Source organism: Bos grunniens, chromosome 18 (assembly GCF_055505025.1).
Source record: "Bos grunniens cultivar Pamir isolate PY7600 chromosome 18, Bosgru_T2T1.0, whole genome shotgun sequence".
Classification (NCBI taxonomy): domain Eukaryota; kingdom Metazoa; phylum Chordata; class Mammalia; order Artiodactyla; family Bovidae; genus Bos; species Bos grunniens.
The window spans coordinates 43,340,819-43,362,303 of record NC_141182.1 but is presented as its reverse complement, the minus strand read 5'-3'; the positions used below and the strand labels follow the sequence as shown (position 1 = coordinate 43,362,303).

Sequence of the window (21,485 nt, the reverse complement as noted above, 5' to 3'; positions counted from 1 at the left end):
CTTTCGGAAGAAGAGTCCTCACATTTACTTATTATTTATTAAACTGACATCCGCTGACACTGGCGCAGGAATCATGAAAAAATTACCAAAACACCAAGACTGACTTGCTGAGAGTGTTTTCTAGGGAACTGCAATGTGTGCGTGGTCCTGGAATCTGCGAGGGTCACTCTGTGACAGTCACACCCTCACTCTGCTAAGTGGGATAAGGAGGGACACATGTCCTTCTCTCTGTAATCTGGAGCCGTGCCAGCAAACCATCCTCTGTGTAGTAAAGCAAGGGCTTCCTAAAGGACCCACTCCATCACTTGAGCAGGGACAGGTCACACCAGGCCAGGCAAACGGCTGGCCAAGAGCACCTGCCCTTTCCAGGAAGGATGGTGGAAGGAGGGCTGGAGCTGCCTGCTGATCCCTCATCCCAACCACCTGCTCTTACACTCACTGCTCATAAAACTGGAACCTGCAATCTGCTCTTCTTGAAGCTAAAAAATTCCAGTTTATGACCTCTCATCCCTTTATTTGAAAATTAATACTCTCCGTCAAAACTGACATTTGTCCCCCCAAAGAGCATAAAGCAAAATAAATATGTACTTACTTTCTGGATTTCACTGGAATGTATCTGGCAAAATCCACAAGGAAACACTCTGCGAGGTAATGGTCTGCTGAAGACACGATTGACTTAATAACTGCCCTGCACCAGCACTTTAGTTCCTGACAATAAACCACACAAACCTACAAAATAAGAAGAAAACTTGAGCATTAAATTCTCTAGTCATACTCAGAAAACTATAAGATACTGATAAAAGAAATCAAAGATGACACAAACAGATGGAGAGATATACCGCATTCTTGGATTGGAAGAATATTGTGAAAATGACCACACTACCCAAAGCAAACTACATATTCAGTGCAATCCCTATCAAATTACCAATGGCATTTTTCACATAATTAGAACACAAAATTTTACAATTTGCATGGAAACACAAAAGACCATGAATAGCCAAGTCAAGAAAGAAAAATAAAGCTGGAGGAATTAGGCTCCCTGACTTCAAATTATACAAAGCCAGTCATCAAAACAGTATGGTACTGGCACCAAAGAAAGAAAGAAACAGGAATATAGATCAATGGAACAGGATGGAGAGTTCAGACACAAATCCATGCACCTACAGTCACCTAATCCACGACAAAAGAAATAAGACTCTACAGTGGAGGAAAGACAGTCTCTTCAATAAGTGATGCTGGCCAAACTGGACAGCTACACGTAAAAGAATGAAATTAAAACACTCCCTAACACCATACACAAAAACAAACTCAGAATGGATTAAAGACCTAAATGTAAGACCAGACACTATAAAACTCTTGGAGGAGAACATAGGCATAACAGTCTCTGACATAAAACACAGCAAGATCTTTTTAATACACTTCCTAGAGTAATAAAAATAAAAACAAACAAATAGACCTAGTTAAACGTAAAAGCTTTTGCAAAGAAAAGTGAAAATGAAAGTTGCTCACTGTGTCTGACTCTTTGCAACCCCATTAACTATACAGTCCGTGGAATTCTCCAGGCCAGAATACTGGAGTGGGTAGCCCTTCTCTTCCCCAGATCTTCCCAACCCAGGGATCAAACCCAGGTCTCCCATATTGCAGGCAGATTCTTTACCAGCTGAGCCACAAAGGAAGCCCAAGAATACTAGAGAGGAAAGCCTATCCCTTCTCCAGTGGATCTTCCCGACCCAGGAAGTGAACCAGGGTCTCCTGCATTGCAGGCAGATTCTTTACCAACTGAGCTATGGGAAGCTATAAACAAAATGAGAAGATGACCCTCAGAATGGGAGAAAATATTTGCAAACAAAGCAACTGATGAGGGATTAATCTCCAAAATATACAAACACCTCATGCAGCTCAATATCAAAAAAACAAACAATCCAATCAAAAAGTGAGAAGATCTAAATAGACATTTCTCCAAAGAATATAGATAGATGATTTAAAAAGCACATGAAAAGATGCTCACCACCACTAACAATTAGAGAGATATAAGTCAAAACTACAGTAAAGATATCACCTCACACTGGTCAGAATAGCCATCTCTGAAAAATCTAAAGATAATAAATGCTGGAAAGGGTGTGGAGAAAAGGGAACTCTCCCACTGTTGGTGGGAATGTACATGGTAACAGCCACTGTGAGAACAGTATGGAGGCTCCCTAAAAACTAAAAATAGAGCTACCATATGATCCAGCAATCCCACTGCTGGGCTTATATCCAGAGAAAACCATAATTTGAAAAGATACATGTACCCAAATGTTCATTGCAGCACCAGACTGGAAATTCTAAGCTCTCTCTGCTAAGGTCCCTGTGATAGATCTAGAATAATCCTCTGGTTTCCAGCCCCAGGACCATGCCCCAATGACTGCGTTTACATGACACTCCATCTCCTGTTACCCCATGTGAACCTAATATAACTGCTACTTTTCGTGACTAGCCCGACTTATGCAATCAAAAGAACCTAATACAAAAAAGTAATTATAAGCAACTGAAATACCAACTTAGCTGCCAAAACAGTCTATATTTCGAGTAGTATTTCAAGACACAGTGTTCAAAGCACATTCAGATACATACCTGCCCTTCTTCCAACTTTAGTGGTTTTATTTCTATATCTTGACACAGGCTGTTATAGAAGTCATTCATGGCACTATTTAGTTTTTGATAGTCAACTTCATGATCTAAAAAGGGACTACACCCTTTTATAACAACCCAGAAGCAACCTGGATCTTCAATCTGTAAAAATTTCAAAAGACAAACAAAACAATCCATCATTTAAAAGTGGAACTATAAAACCTCAGAATCACAGCAACTGTTTCAAAGTTAAGTGCTTTAACAAATTCTTGATGAGTACCTCTGTCTTAAAGGGTTAGACAGAAGATAAAAGACCTTCAATATATATGTATATCAAATTATCACCTTGTATGTCTTGAACTTATAAAACATGATATGTCAACTATACTTCAATAAAACTGGGTAAAAAGATGAAAGATGTACACACAAAAATGTAGAACACGTAACCAATAATATGTAAGTAACTCTATTGGTTTTTTGTAATTTTAAATTGTCTATTGTGATTCAAAAAGCAAAGACCAAAATCTTTGATCAGTATTTTGAAAATATTCATAATAAAATACAAAAGCAAGGTTCAAGACAATGTTTTCAGTATTCCATCTCTTTTGTATGAAAGAGAAGAAAATATGAATGCGTGTACATTCTGCTCATTTTCAAAGAAACAAATGGTGGCAAATAAAAAAAAAATACAAATTATTACCTACAGAGGAAGCCAAGAATGGGGTAGAAGGGATACGAATGAAAGTCAGACTTCTCTGTTCAGAGAATAAGAATAGATATCATCTATTAGTGTCATTAAAAAATAAGATTTTCATCATTAGATGAAAAATAAAAGAAATTGTGAGAAAAAGAAAAATAAGAGAAACTAAAATGAAATAAAAGAAAAAGAGAGTGAAGGACAGGGAAGCCTGGCATGCTGCAGTCCATGGGGTCGCAAAGACTCAGACACAACTGAGTCAGTGAAGAACCACAAGCTTTGATTCTCTTTGACATCCATCACAGGAAAATGGAGTTTGGAGCAGGAGTCCTACCAAGTTAAGGAGGCTCAGTAAACACCTCAGGCTCCCTCACAGAACCCCTGCAGTGTTAGGCCTGAGAAATAAAGACCATGTTTCAGGACAAAGACAACATGCTCTGTCATCAAGGGGAAAAGCAGTCAGTCAGTTCAGATGCTCAGTAGTGTCCGACTTTGTCATCCCATGGACTGCAGAATGCCAGGCTTCCCTGTCCATCACCAACTCCCAGAGCTTGCTCAAACTCATGTCCATTGAGTCAGTGATATCATCCAACCATCTCATCCTCTGTTGTCCCCTCTTCCTCCCACCTTCAATCTTTCCCAGCATCAGGGTCTTTTCAAATGAGTCAGTTCTTCGCCTCAGGCAGCCAAAGTATTGGAGTTTCAGCTTTAGCATCTGTCCTTCCAATGAATATTCAGGACTGATTTCTTTTAGGATTGACTGGTTTGATCTCCCTGCAGCCCAAGGGACTCTCAAGAGTCTTCTCCAACACCACAGTTCAAAAGCATCAATTCTTCAGTGCCCAGCTTTCTTTAGAGTCCAACTCTTACATCCATACATGACTACTAGAAAACCATAGCTTTGACTAGATGGACCTTTGTTGGCAAAGTAATGTCTCTGCTTCTTAATATGCTGTCTAGATTGTCATAGCTTTTCTTCCAAAGAGCAAGTGTCTTTTAATTTCATGGCTACAGTCACCATCTGCAATGATTTTGGACCCCAAGAAAATAATGTCTGTCACTGTTTTGTTTCCCCATCTATTTGCCATGAAGTGATGGGACCGGATGCCATGATCTTTGTTTAAGTTTTAAGCCAGCTTTTTCACTCTCCTCTTTGACTTTCATCAAGAGACTCTTTAGTCCTCTTCGCTTTCTGCCGTAAGGGTGGTGTCATCTGCATATCTGAGGTTATTGATATTTCTCCAGCTTGAGCTTTAGGCAGCCCAGCATTTTGCATGATGTACTCTGCATATAAATTAAATAAGCAGGATGACAATATACAGCCTTGACATATTCCTTTCCCAATTTTGAACCAGTTGATTGCTCCATGTGCAGTTCTAACTGTTACTTCTTGACCTGCAATACAGGTTTCTCAGGAGGCAGGTAAGGCGGTCTGATATTCCCATCTCTTAAAGAATTTTCCAAAGTTTGTTGTGACCCACAGTCAGAGGCTTTTAGTGTACTCAATGGAGAAGTAGATGTTTTTCTGTAATTCTCTTGCTTTTTCTATGATCCAACAGATATTGGCAATTTGATCTCTTGGTTCCTCTGCCTTTTCTGAATCCAGCTTGAACACATGGAAGTTCTTGGTTCATGTACTGTTGAAGTCTGGCTTGGAGAATTTTGAGCATTATTTTGCTAGCGTGTGAGATGAGTGCAACTGCATGGTAGTTTGAACATTCTTTGGCATTGCCTTTCTTCAGGACTGGAATGAAAAAACTGAACTTTTCCAGTCCTGTGGCCACTGCTGTGTTTTCCAAATTAGCTGACGTATTGAGTGTAGCACTTTAACAGCATCATCTTTTAGGATTTGCAATAGCTCAACTGGAATTCCATCACCTCCACTAGCTCTGTTTGCAGTGATGCTTCCTAAGGCCCACTTGACTTCAGACTCCAGGATGTCTGGCTCTAGCTGAGTGATCACACCATCGTGGTTACCTGGGTCATTAAGATATTTTTTGTATAGTTCTGTGTACTCTTGCCACCTCTTCTTAATATCTTCTGCTTCTATTAGGTCCACACTGTTTCTGTCCTTTATTATGCCCATCTTTGCAGGGAATGTTCCCTTGATATCTTTAATTTTCTTGAAGAGATTTCTAGTCTTTCCCATTCTACTGTTTTCCTCTATTCCTTTGCAGTGATTATTTAGGAAGGCTTTCTTATCTCTCCTTGCTATTCTTTGGAACTCTGCATTCAGATGCTTATATCTTTCCTTTTCTCCTTTGCTTTTCACTTCTCTTCTTTTCTCAGCTATTTGTCAGGCCTCCTCAGACAACTATTTTGCCTTTTTGCATTTCTTTTTCTTGGGGATGGTTTGATCACCACCCCCTGTACAACGTTGCAAACCTCCATCCATAGTTCTTCAGGCACTCTGTTAGATCTAATTCCTTGAATCTATTTGTCGCATCCACTGTATAATCATAAATGATTTGATTAAGGTCCTACCTGAATGGCCTAGTGGTTTTCCCTACCTTCTTCAGGTTAACTCTGAATTTGGTAGTAAGGAGTTCATGATCTTGGCCACAGTCAGTTCCCAGCCTTGTTTTTGCTGACTGTATAGAGCTTCTCCATCTTTAGCTGCAAAGAACACAATCAATCTGATTTCAGTATTGACCATCTGGTGAGGTCCATGTGTAAAGTTGTCTCTTGTGCTGTTGGAAGAGGGTGTTTGCTATGACCAGGACATACTCTTAGCAAAACTGTTAGGCTTTGCCCTGCTTCATTTTGTACTTCAAGGCCAAACTTGCCTGTTATTCTAGGTATCTCTTGATATCCTACTTTTGCATTCTAGTACCCTATGATGAAGAGGACATCTTTTTTTGGTGTTAGTTCTAGAAGGTCTTGTAGGTCATCATAGAACTGTTCAACTTCAGCTTCCTTGGCATTAGTGGTTGGGGCATAGACTTGGATTACTGTGATATTGAATGGTTTGCCTTGGAAACAAATAGAGATCATTCTGTCATTTTTGAGATTGCATCCAAGTACTGCATTTTGGACTCTTCTGTTGACTATGAGGGATCCTCCACTTCTAATAAGGGATTCTTGCCCACAGCAGTAGATATAATGGTTATATGAATTAAATTCTAGTCCATTTTAGTTTATTGATCCTAAAATGTCTATGCTCACTTTTGCCATCTCCTGTTTGACCATTTTCAACTTACCTTGGTTCATGGTCCTAACATTCCAGGTTCCTATGCAATATTGTTTTTTACAGCATCGGACTTTACTTCCATCACCAGTCACATCCACAACCAGGCGCTGTTTCTGCTTTGGCTCCGCCTCTTCATTCCTTCTGGAGCTGCTTCTCCAGCGGCACACTGGGCACCTAGTGACCTCGGGAGTTCATCTTTCAGTGTCATGTCTTTCTGCCTTTTCATACTGTTCATGGGGTTCTCAAGGCAAGAATACTAAAGTGGTTTACTATTCCCTTCTCCAGGGACCATGTTTTGTCAGAACTCTCCACCATGACCCATCTGTCCTGGGTGGCCCTACACGGCATGGCTCATAGTTTCATTGAGTTAGACAAGGCTGTGGTCCATGTGATCAGTTTGGTTAGTTTTCTGTGATTGTGGTTTTCATTCTGTCTGCCCTCTGATGAAAGAGGATAAGAGGCTTGTGGAAGCTTTCTGACAGGAGGGACTGGCTGTGGGGGAATCTGGGTCTTGCTCTGATGGGTAGGGCCATGCTCAGTAATGCTAAATAATGTTCAAACTACTGCACAATTGCACTCATCTCACACGCTAGCAAAGTAATGCTCAAAATTGTCCAAGCCAGTTGAACAGTATGTGAACTGTGAACTTTCAGAGTTCAAGCTGGATTTAGAAAAGGCAGATGAAAAAAAAAAGGAAAAGGCAGAAGAACTAGAGATCAAATTGCCAAAACCTGTTGGATCATCAAAAAAGCAACAGAGTTCTAGAAAAACATCTATTTCTGCTTTATTGACTATGCCAAAGCCTTTGACTGTGTGGATCCCACAAACTGTGGAAAAGTCTTCAAGAGATGGGAATACCAGACCACCTGACCTGCCTACTGAGAAATCTGTATGCAGGTCAGGAAGCAACAGTTAGAACTGGACATGGAACAACAGACTGGTTCCAAATCGGGAATGGGGTCCGTCAAGGCTGTATATTGTTACCCTGCTTATTTAACTTATATGCAGAGTACATCATAAGAAATGCTGGGGTGGATGAAGCACAAGCTGGAATCAAGATTGCTGGGAGAAATATCAATAACCTCAGATATGCAGATGGCACCACACTTATGGCAGAAAGCAAAAAAGAACTAAAGAGCCTTTCAATGAAAGTGAAAGAGGAGAGTGAAAAAGTTGGCTTAAAATCCAACATTCAGAAAAGTAAGATCATGGCATCTGGTCCCATCACCTCACGGCAAATAGACGGAAAAACAATGGAAACAGTGCAAGACTTTATTTGCTTGGGCTCCAAAATCACTGTACATGGTGACTGCAGCCATGAAATTAAAAGACACTTGTTCCTTGGAAGAAAAATTATGACCAACCTAGACAGTATATTAAAAAGCAGAGACATTACTTTGCCAACAAAGGTCCATCTAGTCAAAGCTATGGTTTTTCCAGTAGTCATGTATGGATGTGAGAGTTGGACTATAAAGAAAGCTGAGTGCTGAATAATTGATGCTTTTGAACTAACGGTGTTGGAAAAGACTCTTGAGAAGTCCCTTGAACAGCAAGGAAATCAAACCAGTCCATCCTAAAGGAAACACTCCTGAATATTCATTGGAAGGACTGATGCTGAAGCTGAAACTCCAATACTTTGGCCACCTGAGGCGAAGAATTGACTCATTTGAAAAGACCCCGATACTGGGAAAGATTGAAGGCAGGAGGAGAAGGGGATGACGGAAGATGAGATGGTTGGATGGCATCACCAACTCAATGGACATGAGTCTGAGTAAACTCTGGGAGTTGGTGATGGACAGGGAAGCCTGGCGTGCTGCAGTCCATGGGGTCAGAAAGAGTCAGACATGAATGAACTGCTCAGTAAATCTTTAATCCAATTTTCTGTTGATGGCTGGGGCTGTGTTCCCTCCCTGTTAGTTTGGCCTGAGGCCAAACTATGGTAGGAGTAATGGCTGTAATGGTGACCTCCTTCAAAAGGACTTATGCCAGCATGCCGAGGCTCCCAGGACTGTTGCATTCAGTGCCACGACCCTGCAGCAGCCCACTGTAGACACACGTCTCCACCAGAGCCTCCTGGACACTCACAGGCAAGTCTGGCTCAGTTTCCTGTGGGGTCACTGCTCCTTTTTCCTGGGTCCTGGTGCACACGAGGTTTTGTGTGTGCCCTCCAAGAGCCTGTTTCCCCAGTCCTGTCGTAGTTCTGTAATCAAATTCAACTGGCCTTCAAAGTCAAATTCCCTGGAGGTTCTGAGTCCCTTTGAAGGATCCACAGGTTGGGAAATCTGTTGTGGGTCCTAGAACTTTCCTAACAGTGCAAGAACTTCTTTGGTATAATTGTTTTTCAGTTTGTGGGTCATTTGCTGAGGGACTCTACGGTGGAACTAATGGCAACCTCCTCCAAGAGGATTTATGCCACACGCTGTGCCTCCCATGTCTGCTGCAGCCAGAGCCCCTCTCCCCGTGGCAGTCACTGCTGACCTGTGCCTCCACAGGAGACACTCAAACACTCAAAGGCAGGTATGGCTCAGTCTCTGTGGGGTCTCTGGGTCCTAGTGCACACAAGGTTTTGTTTGAGCCCTCCAAGCATCTCTGGTGGGTATGGGGTTTGATTCTAAACATGATTTCACCCCTCCTAATGTCTTGACTATGCCAAAGCCTTTGACTGTGTGGATCACAATCAACTGTGGAAAATTCTGAAAGAGATGGGCATACCAGACCACCTGACCTGCCTCTTGAGAAATTTGTATGCAGGTCAGGAAGCAACAGTTAGAACTGGACATGGAACAACAGACTGGTTCCAAATAGAAAAAGGAGTAGGTCAAGGTTGTATACTGTCACCCTGCTTATTTAACTTATATGCAGAGTACATCATGAGAAATGCTGGGCTGGAAGAAGCACAAGCTGGAATCAAGATTGCCAGGAGAAATATCAATAACCTCAGATATGCAGATGATACCACCCTTATGGCAGAAAGTGAAGAAGAACTAAAAAGCCTCTTGATGAAAGTGAAAGAGGAGAGTGAAAAAGTTGGCTTAAAGCTCAACATTCAGAAAACTAAGATCATGGCATCTGGTCCCATCACTTCATGGCAAATAGATGGGGAAACAGTGGAAACAGTGTCAGACTTTATTTTTCTGGGCTCCAAAATCACTGCAGATGGTGATTGCAGCCATGAAATTAAAAGACTCTTACTCCTTGGAAGGAAAGTTATGACTAACCTAGATAGCATATTAAAAAGCAGAGATATTACTTTGCCAGCAAAGGTCCGTCTAGTTAAGGCTATGGTTTTTCCAGTGGTCATGTATGGATGTGAGAGTTGGACTGTGAAGAAGGCTGAGCGCCGAAGAATTGATGCTTTTGAACTGTGGTGTTGGAGAAGACTCTTGAGAGTCCCTTGGACTGCAAGGAGATCCAACCAGTCCATTCTGAAGGAGATCAGTCCTGGGTGTTCATTGGAAGGACCGATGCTGAGGCTGAAACTCCAATACTTTGGCTATCTCATGCGAAGAGTTGACTCATTGGAAAAGACTCTGATGCTGGGAGGGGTTGGGGGCAGGAGGAGAAGGGGACGACAGAGGATGAGATGGCTGGATGGCATCACCAACTTGATGCACATGAGTCTGGGTGAACTCCAGGAGTTGGTGATGGACAGGGAGGCCTGGCGTGCTGCGATTCATGGGGTCGCAAAGAGTCAGACACGACTGAGCGACTGAACTGAACTGACTGTCTTGTTGGGCCTCCTCCTTTGCCCCTGGATGTGGGTATCTTTTTTTTGGTGGGATCCAACATTCTCCTGTTGATGGTTGTTCAGCAGTTCCAATTTTGGAGTTCTCACAGGAGGAGATGAGAGCATGTCCTTCTACTCTGCCATCTTAAGCTCATCTTAAGAGGTCTCCAAAGTACTGTAATCCAAGCCTCCCAAAGCAAAGACAAAGAGATACAGCAGCTCTCTATCACAACCCCTAGTGTAGCATGAACAATATTAGACAAGCAAAAAAAGGAGCATGTGCTGCAAGGCCAAGCAAACAGCAGAAATTGAACCCAAGACTGCCCAGATGGTGAAGTGAACAGAAATTGAACCCAAGGCTGCCCAGATGGTGAAGTGAACAGCATGCATGTATGCTAAGTCGCTTCAGTTGTGTCTGACTCTCTGCACCCTATGGACCGTAGCCCTCTAGGCTCCTCTGTCCATGGGATTCTCCAGGCAAGAATACTGGAGTTGATTGCCATGCCCTCCTCTAGAGGATCTTTCCAGCCCAGGGATTGAACCCACGTCTCTCACATCTCCTGCATTGGTAGGTTGGTTCTTTACCATTAGTGCCACCTAGGAAGCCCCTGAAGTCGTACAGGCAAGGACTTAAAAGCAGCTATTATAATACTATGTTCAAAAACTTAGAAGATAAGACCGCTGTAGAGAGGGTTTTGTTTTTTATTTAAAGAAGAATCTCACACAAAAAAAGAAAACTTAAAAAAAAAAAACATAAACCTTTGGAAAACAGCAATTCTAGAACTGAAAATTAAAACAAAACAAAAATTTATTAGTGATGTGTTTACCATGCCTACTCAGTAACATTGTGCTGGAGGTCCCACAGTAAGACAAGAAAAAGATGTGGGCTTCCCTGGGGCTCAGTGGGGAAGAATTCACCCACCAGTGCGGACGACATGGGTTTGATCCCTGATCCGGGAGGATCCCGCACCCCGCGGAGCAACTAAGCTCACATACCACAGCTACTGAGCCCATGTGCTCTACAGTCCCTGCTCCTCAACAAAAGAAGCCACCGCATCACAACTAGAGGAGCCTCTGCTCGCCACAAGTAGAGAAAAGCCCATGAGCAATGAAGACCCAGGACAGCTAAAAATAATTACAAAATAAACATTGTTAGGAAAATCAGAAAAGAAGAAAGAAAAGTGTCTCTATTCACAATAAGAATATATATGGAGAAAATTATAAGGAGCCTACAGAAAATACACTAGAACTGATAAGTGACTTTAACAAGGTTTTGGGGTACAAGGTCATATAATAAATACAACTGTATGTCTACATTAAAAATTGGAAATTTAAATATAAAAAACAGTGCCATTTGCAACAGCACCAAAAAGCAGGAATTACCTAGGAGGAAATCTAACAAAATTTGTATGCTAAAAGGTAAAAAACACTGATGAAATAAATCAAAGAAGGCCTGTAATGCAGATACACTGTATCCATGGAATGTTAAGATTCTGATTTCCCCTCAAAATGAGTTAAGAAATCAATGAACTATTTCTGAAATTCTTATTGAAAGGCCAGTGGAACTAGAACAGCGCCTGTAATTCTGAAAAAGAACAACACAGTTGGAACACTCACACTATCTGATTTTGAGGCTTAATATAAAGCTGCAGCAATCAGAACTGTGTGGTACTGGAGAATTCACAAATATATAAATCAACAGAACAGAAACAGAATCACATATATGTGCTCAACTGATTTTCAATAATGGCACAAAGGCAATTCAATGGAAGAAGGGTAGTTTTTTTCAACAAATGATGCTGAAAAAATTAGATATATATACAAAAAAAATGAACCCTGATCCATTCCTCATAATGTATATAAAAATTAACTCCGAGGGATCATTTATCTAAAAGTAAAATATAAGACTATAAAAATTTTTTGAGGAATACATGGGGTGAAATCTTTGTGACTGTGGGTTAAGCAAAGACTTCTTAGATAAAACACCAAAAGTACAATTTGTATAAGCAAAAATTGATAAACTGGACTTAATCCGAATTTAAACCTTCTTTTAAATTTAAAGCTCTTTGACAGGTATTGTTAGAGGAATGAAGAGATAAGCCACAAACTGGGGCAATATTTACAAGTCACATATCCAAAGAATTTTATCCAGAATATGTAAAGAACTTTTCAAAGTCAATAAGCAAACAAACCGCCATGTCAGAAGAATGGGCAGATCTGAGCAGATACTTGACAAAAAAAGACGGATGCATGGGAAAAACAAGCACATGGAAACATGATTTAGAAACAACTCAAGAAGCCTTCAACTGGTGATGGTATAAACAGTCACTGATCCATACAACAGAATACTACTCAACCCTAAAAAGTGCCACAATGTAGATAAGCCTCTAATGCCTTACGGTAAGTCAAAGCAGCCAAACTCAAAGGCTACATGCCACTGTGATTCCACGTGTACAATCCCATGTTTATGACATTCTGAAAAAGGCAAAATTAACAAGGACAGAAGACAGATCAGTGGTTGCCAAGGACGAGAGGTGGGGAAAAGGAACGATACAAAGGAGCACAAGACAATTTCAGAGTGTGAAGAACCTGTTCTCTATGTTGATCATGGTGGTGACTACATGACTATGCATTTTTCAAAATACCACAGAACTCTACATTAAAAAAACAAAACATTTTATGAGTAAAAAAGATACAAGGTAAATATGGCAAAATGTTAAAATTTGGCAAAGCTAGGTGGCAGATGTCCAGGTGTTTATAATAGTTTCTATGCTTTTTTATATGTCTAAAGTATTTCCTGATAAAAAAGTTACATTTTTAAATTATTTTTACTCAAAAGTAATGATTTTTTAATGATAAAAAATAACTTCTTATCCTCCGATGTGGCATCACCTATGCAGTATTTTTTACTAAAAATGTCCAACCTGAACACCATCATGAGGAAACTGACAGACAAATTCAACTTGAAGGATATTTTGCAAAGCCTAGCAGCAGTAACTCTGTAAGTTTCAATGACATCAAAGGTACAAAAAAGCCAGAGAACTAACCCTAAATAAAGGAGATTAAAAGGTCATGGCAACTAAATGTAATGTATAATTTTATTGGATCCTGGATCAGAGAAAACAAGTTATAAAATATATTACCTGAACAACTGGAGAAATTTGAGTATGGACTATGTATTAGGCAGTACTGTATCAACATTACATTTCTCAAGTGTGATAATTATACTATGGTTATGTAAGAGAAAGTCTTCTTCTTAAGAAACACATGCATAAGTATTTAGAGTTCACAACTAATTCTCAAATGGTTCAATAAAAGAAGTCAACAATTCTATAAAATAAAGAAATATGGGCGTCCCCATTGGCTCGGTGGTAAAGCCTGCAATACAGGAGTCGCAGGAGACGTGAGCTTGATCCCTGGGTGGGAAAGATCCTCTGGAGCAGGACATGGCAGCCCACTCCAGTATTCTTGCCTGGAGAATCCCATGGACAGAGGAGCCTGGTGGGCTGCAGTCCCTAGGGTCACAAAGAGTCAGACATGACTAAAGCGACTTAGCATGCATAAAGAAATGTGCAAGTATGTGTAAAAATGTTAACCAAAAATCTGCAAAAATGTTAACAATTGTTGATGCTAGGTATAGAGTATATGGTTATTCTCAAATATTGCTTTTGTAACCTGTTTTCAAGGAATTTGAAAATCTTCAAAATACCACGTTGGAGAAAGATGTTTTTAAAAAATTTTAGACATTAAAAAAATTTTTAAGGCACCATAGATACTTTGGAGTTTCTAGAATGTTTAAATTTTTTTTTTTTAATCTGCTACTAAAGAAAAACAGACTCACTGATACAGGAAACAAGCTAGTTGTTACTAGTCGGGAAAGGGAAGTGGGGCCAAAATAGGAGTAAAGGATGAGACACAAATTACTATGTGTAAAATACATAAGCAACAAGGATATTTTGTACAGCACAAGAAATTACAGCCATTATTTTGTAATAACTTTTAATGGAACATGATCTATAAAAATATAGAATCACTCCTGAAACTAATAAAATACTATAAACTAAAAAAAATCTGCTACTAGAACCTAAAAAATGTACAAAGGGTCAGTTTTACCAGCCAGAACAATTGCATCAAACTGCAACTTTGTCCCTGTGCTTACTTTCTGGGCTGGGCTCACAATTCCCGCCACCTCCACCTCTTTCTTTTTTTTTTTTATCAATTAATTTATTTTAATTGGAGGCTAATTATGTTACAATATTGTAGTGGTTTTTGCCATACATTGACATGAATCAGCCATGGGTTTACATGTGTTCCCCATCCTGAACCCCCCCTCCCATCTCCCTCCCCATCCCATCCCTCAGGGTCACCCCATCCCTCAGGGTCATCCCATCCACCTCTTACACCAAGGTCAAGGCCTCCTGCTTCCCGCCAGCGCCATACGCAAAGCTGCCCACAGTCATCACGTTTTTTTTCCCCCTGCATGTCTACAGAATTTCCATTAGATAAATCCAGACCCAGGTACTGAACCCACATCTCCCACACTGCAGGCAGATTCTTTACCGTCTGAGGCACCAGGGAAGCCCTTCGAAAAATATTATCTGTAAAATTTTGGTCCACTTTCTTCTCCTCACCTCTACCATTTAAACTCGAATACTTTGCTTTTACTCAAGTAAAAGTAGAATTAGCTATCCGGCATGAGAAATACCTCACACCATTAAATTAATATGATTTAATTGAATTAAAGTATGTTATTATTTCTCAGGAATAGTAACTTATCTTTCCTACCTGTAGTTTTCCTTTATCTTCATTTATCTGAAACTATGTAATGAGTGTGTCTTTTCCCACATTCAGTAACAGGAGTGGGTTAAGTGTCATTTAGAACATCAGTACCAAGACTCATCATTAATCATCAATTCATGTTCAATTCCCCTTAGTATATACAGTATTTGCATAATAAGTTCAGATGTTTTAGTCAAGTTCACTTTTCAACATCAGTTATAAAAATTAAGATGTTAATTTTAAAACGTCATAAAAATGCCAGACTACATGGCACTTGGTCCACTTTTGGTCGTGAGAAGTCCCTGGACAGCTACTGCTTCAATCTCAATCCAGCCTCCAGTAGGCAAAGCACGCCCCTGCAGCAGATAAACTACTCTTGACATTGTTTGTGGATTTCACTGACAGTTCCTAAGTCATACACTCAGCCAGCAGAAGAGTTGTTTCTATCACCTTAGGCCACAGCCTGCAGCTTCAGAGTCCCCTGTCCAACGGGGATGGGGGCCCGCCGGAGAGGACCCGCATCCGGGGAGAGGAACAAGTCTACACACTGCGGACGCGGGGCGGAGGGGACGGTGGCTCACCCTGCGCGGATCCCGGACCAGGTGCGTGGGAGAAGGTGTCAGACTCCGTCCCTCCCCCGAGGTTCTGAATACAAGACACCTAGTTCAATCTGAATTTCGGAGAAACAACGAATAACTTTATTAAGTACGTCCCCAATACTGCACGGAGCACCCCTGAACGAAGATTTCCCGTTGTTAATGTGAAGCGTCCAGGAGGAGCCCATCCGGAACCCCTTCGCGCGGGTCCCCACGGGGCGGCCCCTGCACGGGAGCGGGTGAATGGCCGGGCCCGGGGCTTCGCGCTCGCTCACCTTAAGCACGAGGACCTGGAGCATCTTCCCCGCGCCTCGCCGGCCGTCCGGCGGACTTCTCCTGGAGAGACGCGCACCGCCGCGGCCTCGCCCCAGTCCTGCTCTCAACGTCGCCACTCCCTCGCCACCAGCTTTGGAGGCGAAAACCTGCAGGGCCGGCGTCCGAGGGGGGCCGCGCCTCCTCCCGGGTCAGCGCCGCGGAGCCCGCGAGCCAAGCTCCGGCCACGCACCGCTGCGAACAGCGGGCGACCCGCCGCGCTCCCACCCGGACGCCGTCGGGGGCGCGCTTGGGCGCCCGCACCGCCCCCAGCCGCCCAACCCCAGACCGCAGAACCCCTGAGACTTCCAAAACCACACGGACGCCAACGGCCGGACAACCGCCGCCGCCCTGCGCACGGCGCCCTGGAGGCGGGGGCAGTGGGGGCTGGGGGGTCGGGGGGCGGAGCTGCGGGGGGGGTCACGTGGCTCATTCCCGGGTCCGCGCGAGTCCGCGTGGCGCGGAGTGGCCGCCTAGAAAGCTCATGTCCTCCGACTCCCACTTTGCCCGGAGTCCATTTCATGGCCTTGAGGATTAGGAAGAGTCCCTGACCACACACCCCCACCCCACTCCCATTCCCTCCCCACCCCGCCTGCCGCCTCCCTGGTCTCCTGACCACATCCTCTCCGACCTCCACCTTCTGGTATGGCTCCTAGTCCCCACTTTCCTCCCACCTGACCCTCACCTGGAAGTCCTCCCCATGTGTCTTGGACACTCTTGTGATGACCGCAGATCGCAGACTGCGGTGTCATGGACCAACTTTTGGCCCGAATGTGTAATTTTTTGTCGTTGAAGCTCCGTAGGGTTAAGTTTTCAACGCTTGGAAACTTCTGGTTTCTCACCTGAAACTTGGGATTCAGTGGTTCTCAGAATTAGATGAGGTCACCCTGTGTGAGGGGCTTCCCTGATAGCTCAGCTGGTAAAGAATCTGCCTGCAATGCGGGAGACCTGGGTCCAATCCCTGGGTTGGGGAGATCCTCTGGAGAAGGGAACTGGCTACCCCACTCCAGTATTCTGGCCTGGAGAATTCCATGGACTGTATAGTCCATGGGGTCAAAGAGTCGGACACGCCTGAGCAACTTTCACTTCATTTTCACCCTGTGTGAAACAAAGGACACCCAAGAAGCACTCAAGGAAGGTTAACTTTTATTACCATCGCAGGGATCTGTCTCCAAGGCTTTAGTAAGCCAACAAACAGGAAAGTAAAAGAATATTATTTAAATATCGAAGGAACCACAGCTTTTTAAAAGGGAGGGGGTGCTGGGTGCTAGATGATTTTGCAGATGAATTCTTTAATATTTCAGTTCGGAAAAAAAACAATTTCTTAAGCTCGTGTCAATAAGATGGCAAAAGATGCACCAGTTTAGAACAGGGTTATATATTTGGGAAACAATACTCATTAAGCTTTCAAGTGTATTTATTTTACCGTGGACCATTTTAAAAGTCTTTTTTTTTTTTTTAACTTTTTACAATATTGCTTCTGTTTTAGGTTTTGGTTTACTTGGGCTGGATTCATGTGGGATCTTAGTTCCTTGATGAGGGATTAGAAACTACACCCCTTGCCTCGAAAGGCAAAGTCCTCCAGGGAAGTCCCAAGCTTCCAGTTTTAAATACAAGCTTGAGTTTACAAGTCAAGCAAACATGCACTTAAAGCCTCAAGCAGGAGAGAGGAGCCCTGTGCCTGTGGCCGCCAATCAGGAGGAAAACACAAAAGTACATGAAGTTCACCTGTTGCTGAACTGGGCTAACCAGGCCCCACCCCCCAGTCAGGTGCCTGTCAGGACCAGAGCACCTGAAAGCTCCAGACTTTGTCAAAGAAAGATGGGAAATGGCCAGGTCTGTTTTATTTTTCTACATTAACTTTTTTTATCCTTTTTTAAAATTTTTATTTATTTTACTTTACCATATTGTGTTGGTTTTGCCATACATTGACATGAATCAGTCATGGTTGTACATGTGTTCCCCATCCTGAAGCCCCCTCCCACCTTCCTCCCCATCCCATACCTCACCACCCCAAGCACCCTGTATCATGTATCTAACCTGGACTGGCAATTTGTTTTACATGTGATAATTTACATGTTTCAACGCCATTCTCTCATATCATCCTGCCCTCGCCCACAGAATCCAAAAGACTGTTCTATACATATCTGTGTCTCTTTTGCTGTCTCGCATACAGGGTTATCATCACCATCTTTATAAATTCCATATATATGCGTTAGTATACTGTATTGGCGTTTTTCTTTCTGGCTTACTTCACTCTGTATAATAGGCTCCAGTTTCATCCACCTCATTAGAACTGATTTAAATGTATTCTTTTTAATGGCTGAGTAATATTCCATTTTGTATATGTACCACAGCTTTATCCATTCGTCTGCTGATGGACATCTAGGTTGCTTCCATGTCCTAGCTATTGTAAACAGTGCTGCGATGAACACTGGGGTACACATATCTCTTTCAATTCTGGTTTCCTTGGTGTTTATGCCCAGCAGTGGGATTGCTGGGTCATATGGCAGTTCTATTTCCAGTTTTTTTAAGGAATGGCCACACTGTTCTCCATAATGGCTGTACTAGTTTGCATTCCCACCAACAGTGTAAGAGGGTGTTTTAAATAGGAGGTCCCAGAGGCAGTTCTCAATCCCCAGAGTAGATACAGAGTACAGCCAGTTGATGTTATTTTACTTTTTGAGACAGGCCTGGGACTCTTCGCTGCAGTGCTGCAAAGCTTGCATCTGAACACACTTCCCCACCAGCTAAAAAATAGAAATTATATGGGACTAAAAATAACTGCATGCAGTTGGGGCAAATTCTGGACCCAAATGATACAGAGACCAAAAAACCCAACTGCCATTTCTGAAGAGCTAGGAGCAAAAACCTGGGTGTCTGGAGCAAAAGCAGAGTACTGCGCATGCCACCTGCACTCAGCATCACAAAGAGGTGGGCAAACCACCTAAGCCACCCTCTAGTTTGACCCCTGACCACACCCCAAAGAAGAAATGAGATCACCGCCTCACACATACTCAGGGTACAGGGGCCCATTAAAGCCCTGACTGAATTTATGGGCCCTCTCTCGTCAATTTCTATCGACTGGGGAAGGCCAAGAACCCCGGTGGGTATCATTGATTAGATACCCTGCTACTATAGGGTGTTTTGCAAACTTTTCACAGCATGGCTCACAGAAACAAAAATATTTACCAGTCTGCGCTGAGTCGTCAAGACTGCTGCAGTGGGAACTCAGTGTGTGGGGCTTCAGCCACACAGACCTCTGGAGGCTGAAGGGCGTCAGGATCTGTACCTGTCTCCCCTTCCCGCAGCTAATGGGAAGCACTTTTAAAGTGATGGAAAGATAAGAAGATGAACACAAAAAGATTTTAGGTCGGTGCATTTTTATAAAGTGGTTAAATTCTGGTATCAAAACCTGACCAAGATAACACAACTCTAGACTAATGAAGGTGCTGAAATCCCAATAAAATGCTACCAGTAAAATCTAAGACCAAAAAAATAAAAATTAGGAATGCAGGAAGGTTTAATATTGGTCAGTCACAAACATGGCTAGCTTATGGCCCAGCAAGCAACCAAAAGTTGTCATGAACTGATGGGCTCTCGCAGGCACCGTGGGGTGATGATGGGGCTCCCCATAATGGGGATGATACTCTGGTTCTGCAAAGGGCTTCGTGGAGAGTGGGAGAAGGCAATGGCACCCACTCCAGTATTCTTGCCTGGAAAATCCCATGGACGGAGGAGCCTGGTAGGCTGCAGTCCATGGGGTCGCTGAGAGTCGGACACGACTGAGCAACTTCAGTTTCACTTTTCACTTTCATGTAGTGGAGAAGGAAATGGCAACCCACTCCAGTGTTCTTGCCTGGAGAATCCCAGGGACGGGGGAGCCTGGTGGGCTGCTGTCTATGGGGTCACACAGAGTCGGACACGACTGAAGTGACTTAGCATAGCATAGCATCGTGGAGAGTGAACTGTTCTTAGGTTTTTTTACTTCTCCCTTCTCTCTCCCCAAGAGAAGGGAGAAAAGGAGAGAAGACAAAGCATTAGGCATGGCAGGAGGCAGAGTCTGAGTTAGCAGGACTTGTAGTCATGCTAGACCAGTCTCTTCTGTCGGTGTGCTCATGGTGGCTTGAGAGGTTATCGGGAGAAGCTGATCTAAGTTTCCCAGTACTGACATAACTCTAAAAAGTGGGCATGAAGGGGACATTCTTTACTCCCCTCAATGCCAGATCCCTCCTCCACCAAATGTAGTTCAAATGATCTTACCTTTGAGTCATCAGTTCCCATAGGCAGTGTGTACTTTCCCAGTTTTAAAATATTCTTGTTTTAAAAGGGATGAAAAACAAGTTTGGCCTTAAAAGCTGGCTTCATTGGCCTTAAAATCAGGCTTCACCTGATTTGGAACTTTTAAAATTCTTTTATTCTGCATTAATCGAGAGGAAGTGAACGTTGACGTTATGCCATTCAACCCAAAAGCAGAAGCCTGGTAGCTGTCCAGGGTTTTTCCCCAGACACCTCACTTATCTTTGATGGACTTTGCTCGGTCCATCAGAGAAGGTCTTCTTCATGGTTCCCACTAATATTATACACCTGTCAGATTACCCTTGTTTCTAATAGCTTGTTTCCATAGCTCAGCATGGTGTTACTCACTGAAAGATTCTCATATTTCCATTTCTAACTGTACACAGAAACTAAAATTAACTTTTATTGCTTCCTATGATGAATTTCATTTCCTCTGATTAGTACTCTCTGAGCTCTTGCTTTGTTTCTCTTTTTATTTTTAGCCCTCATGCAGGACTGTTTTTAAGCAACTTATAATTAGGTTTAATTTTTTTCAGTTTTGATTGAGATGTAATTGACTAATAACATTATATTAAGCTTGAAGTGTGCAACATAATGGTTTGACATATGTATATATTGTAAAATGATTACCATGTATGTTTAGTTAATATCCATCAGTTATATAACATAGTTAAAAAAAAGTTTTTCCCCTAGAGACAAAAACTTACTATCTACTCTTTTCTTTGAAAAGAGATGTTTATTTGGCTGCACCAGGTCTTAGCTGCAACACTCAGGATCTTCGATCTTCTTTGCAGTGTGCAGGGTCATCAGTAACAGCATGGGGGATCTAGTACCCCAAGCAGGGATTGAACATACGCCTCCTGCACTGGGAGTATGGACACTGGACCACCACGGACATCCCTACTCTTTTTTTTTTTTTTTGTAAGTTAAAAAAATTTTATTTCAATTGTTTGTATTCTAATTTTATTAGTATTTTGTTTCTCAACCTTTGAATTTTAAACATTTTTAGCTTTCTGACTTCTAAAAAAATTTTGAAGTAGATCTGATTTATAATGCGTTAATTTCTGCTGTACAGCAAAGTGATTCAGTCAGAAATAGGTATTTTTTCATATTCTTTTCCATTATGGTTTAATCATAGTATATTGAATATAGTAGTTCCCTGTGCTATACAGTATAACCTTGTTGTTTATTCTATATGTAATAGTTTGCATCTGCTAATCCCAAGCTCCCAATCTTTCCCTCCCTCACCCCTTGGCAACCACAAGTCTGTTCTCT

At 42.3% G+C, this 21,485-nt stretch overlaps 1 protein-coding gene and 1 long non-coding RNA gene across 2 annotated transcripts in view; one reads left to right on the top strand and one right to left on the bottom strand.

Annotated features, from left to right (window-relative positions):
• The window catches only part of TDRD12 (tudor domain containing 12), a 75,869-nt gene extending 59,658 nt beyond the window's left edge, over positions 1-16,211 (bottom strand). Inside the window, exons 1-3 of the mRNA XM_086351723.1 lie at positions 15,875-16,211; positions 2,614-2,772; positions 593-729 (exon numbers count right to left, since the gene is read on the bottom strand). Of these exons, the coding sequence (XP_086207849.1) occupies positions 593-729; positions 2,614-2,772; positions 15,875-15,898 (320 nt within the window). The 5' untranslated portion in view covers positions 15,899-16,211. The remainder of the gene's footprint in view (positions 1-592; positions 730-2,613; positions 2,773-15,874) is intronic.
• LOC147353580 (uncharacterized) lies at positions 16,153-21,161 on the top strand. Its single transcript, XR_015145735.1, has 3 exons — positions 16,153-16,554; positions 17,401-17,747; positions 21,005-21,161. It is a non-coding gene; the product is annotated as an uncharacterized LOC147353580 (long non-coding RNA).
• Positions 21,162-21,485: the final 324 nt, after the last annotated feature.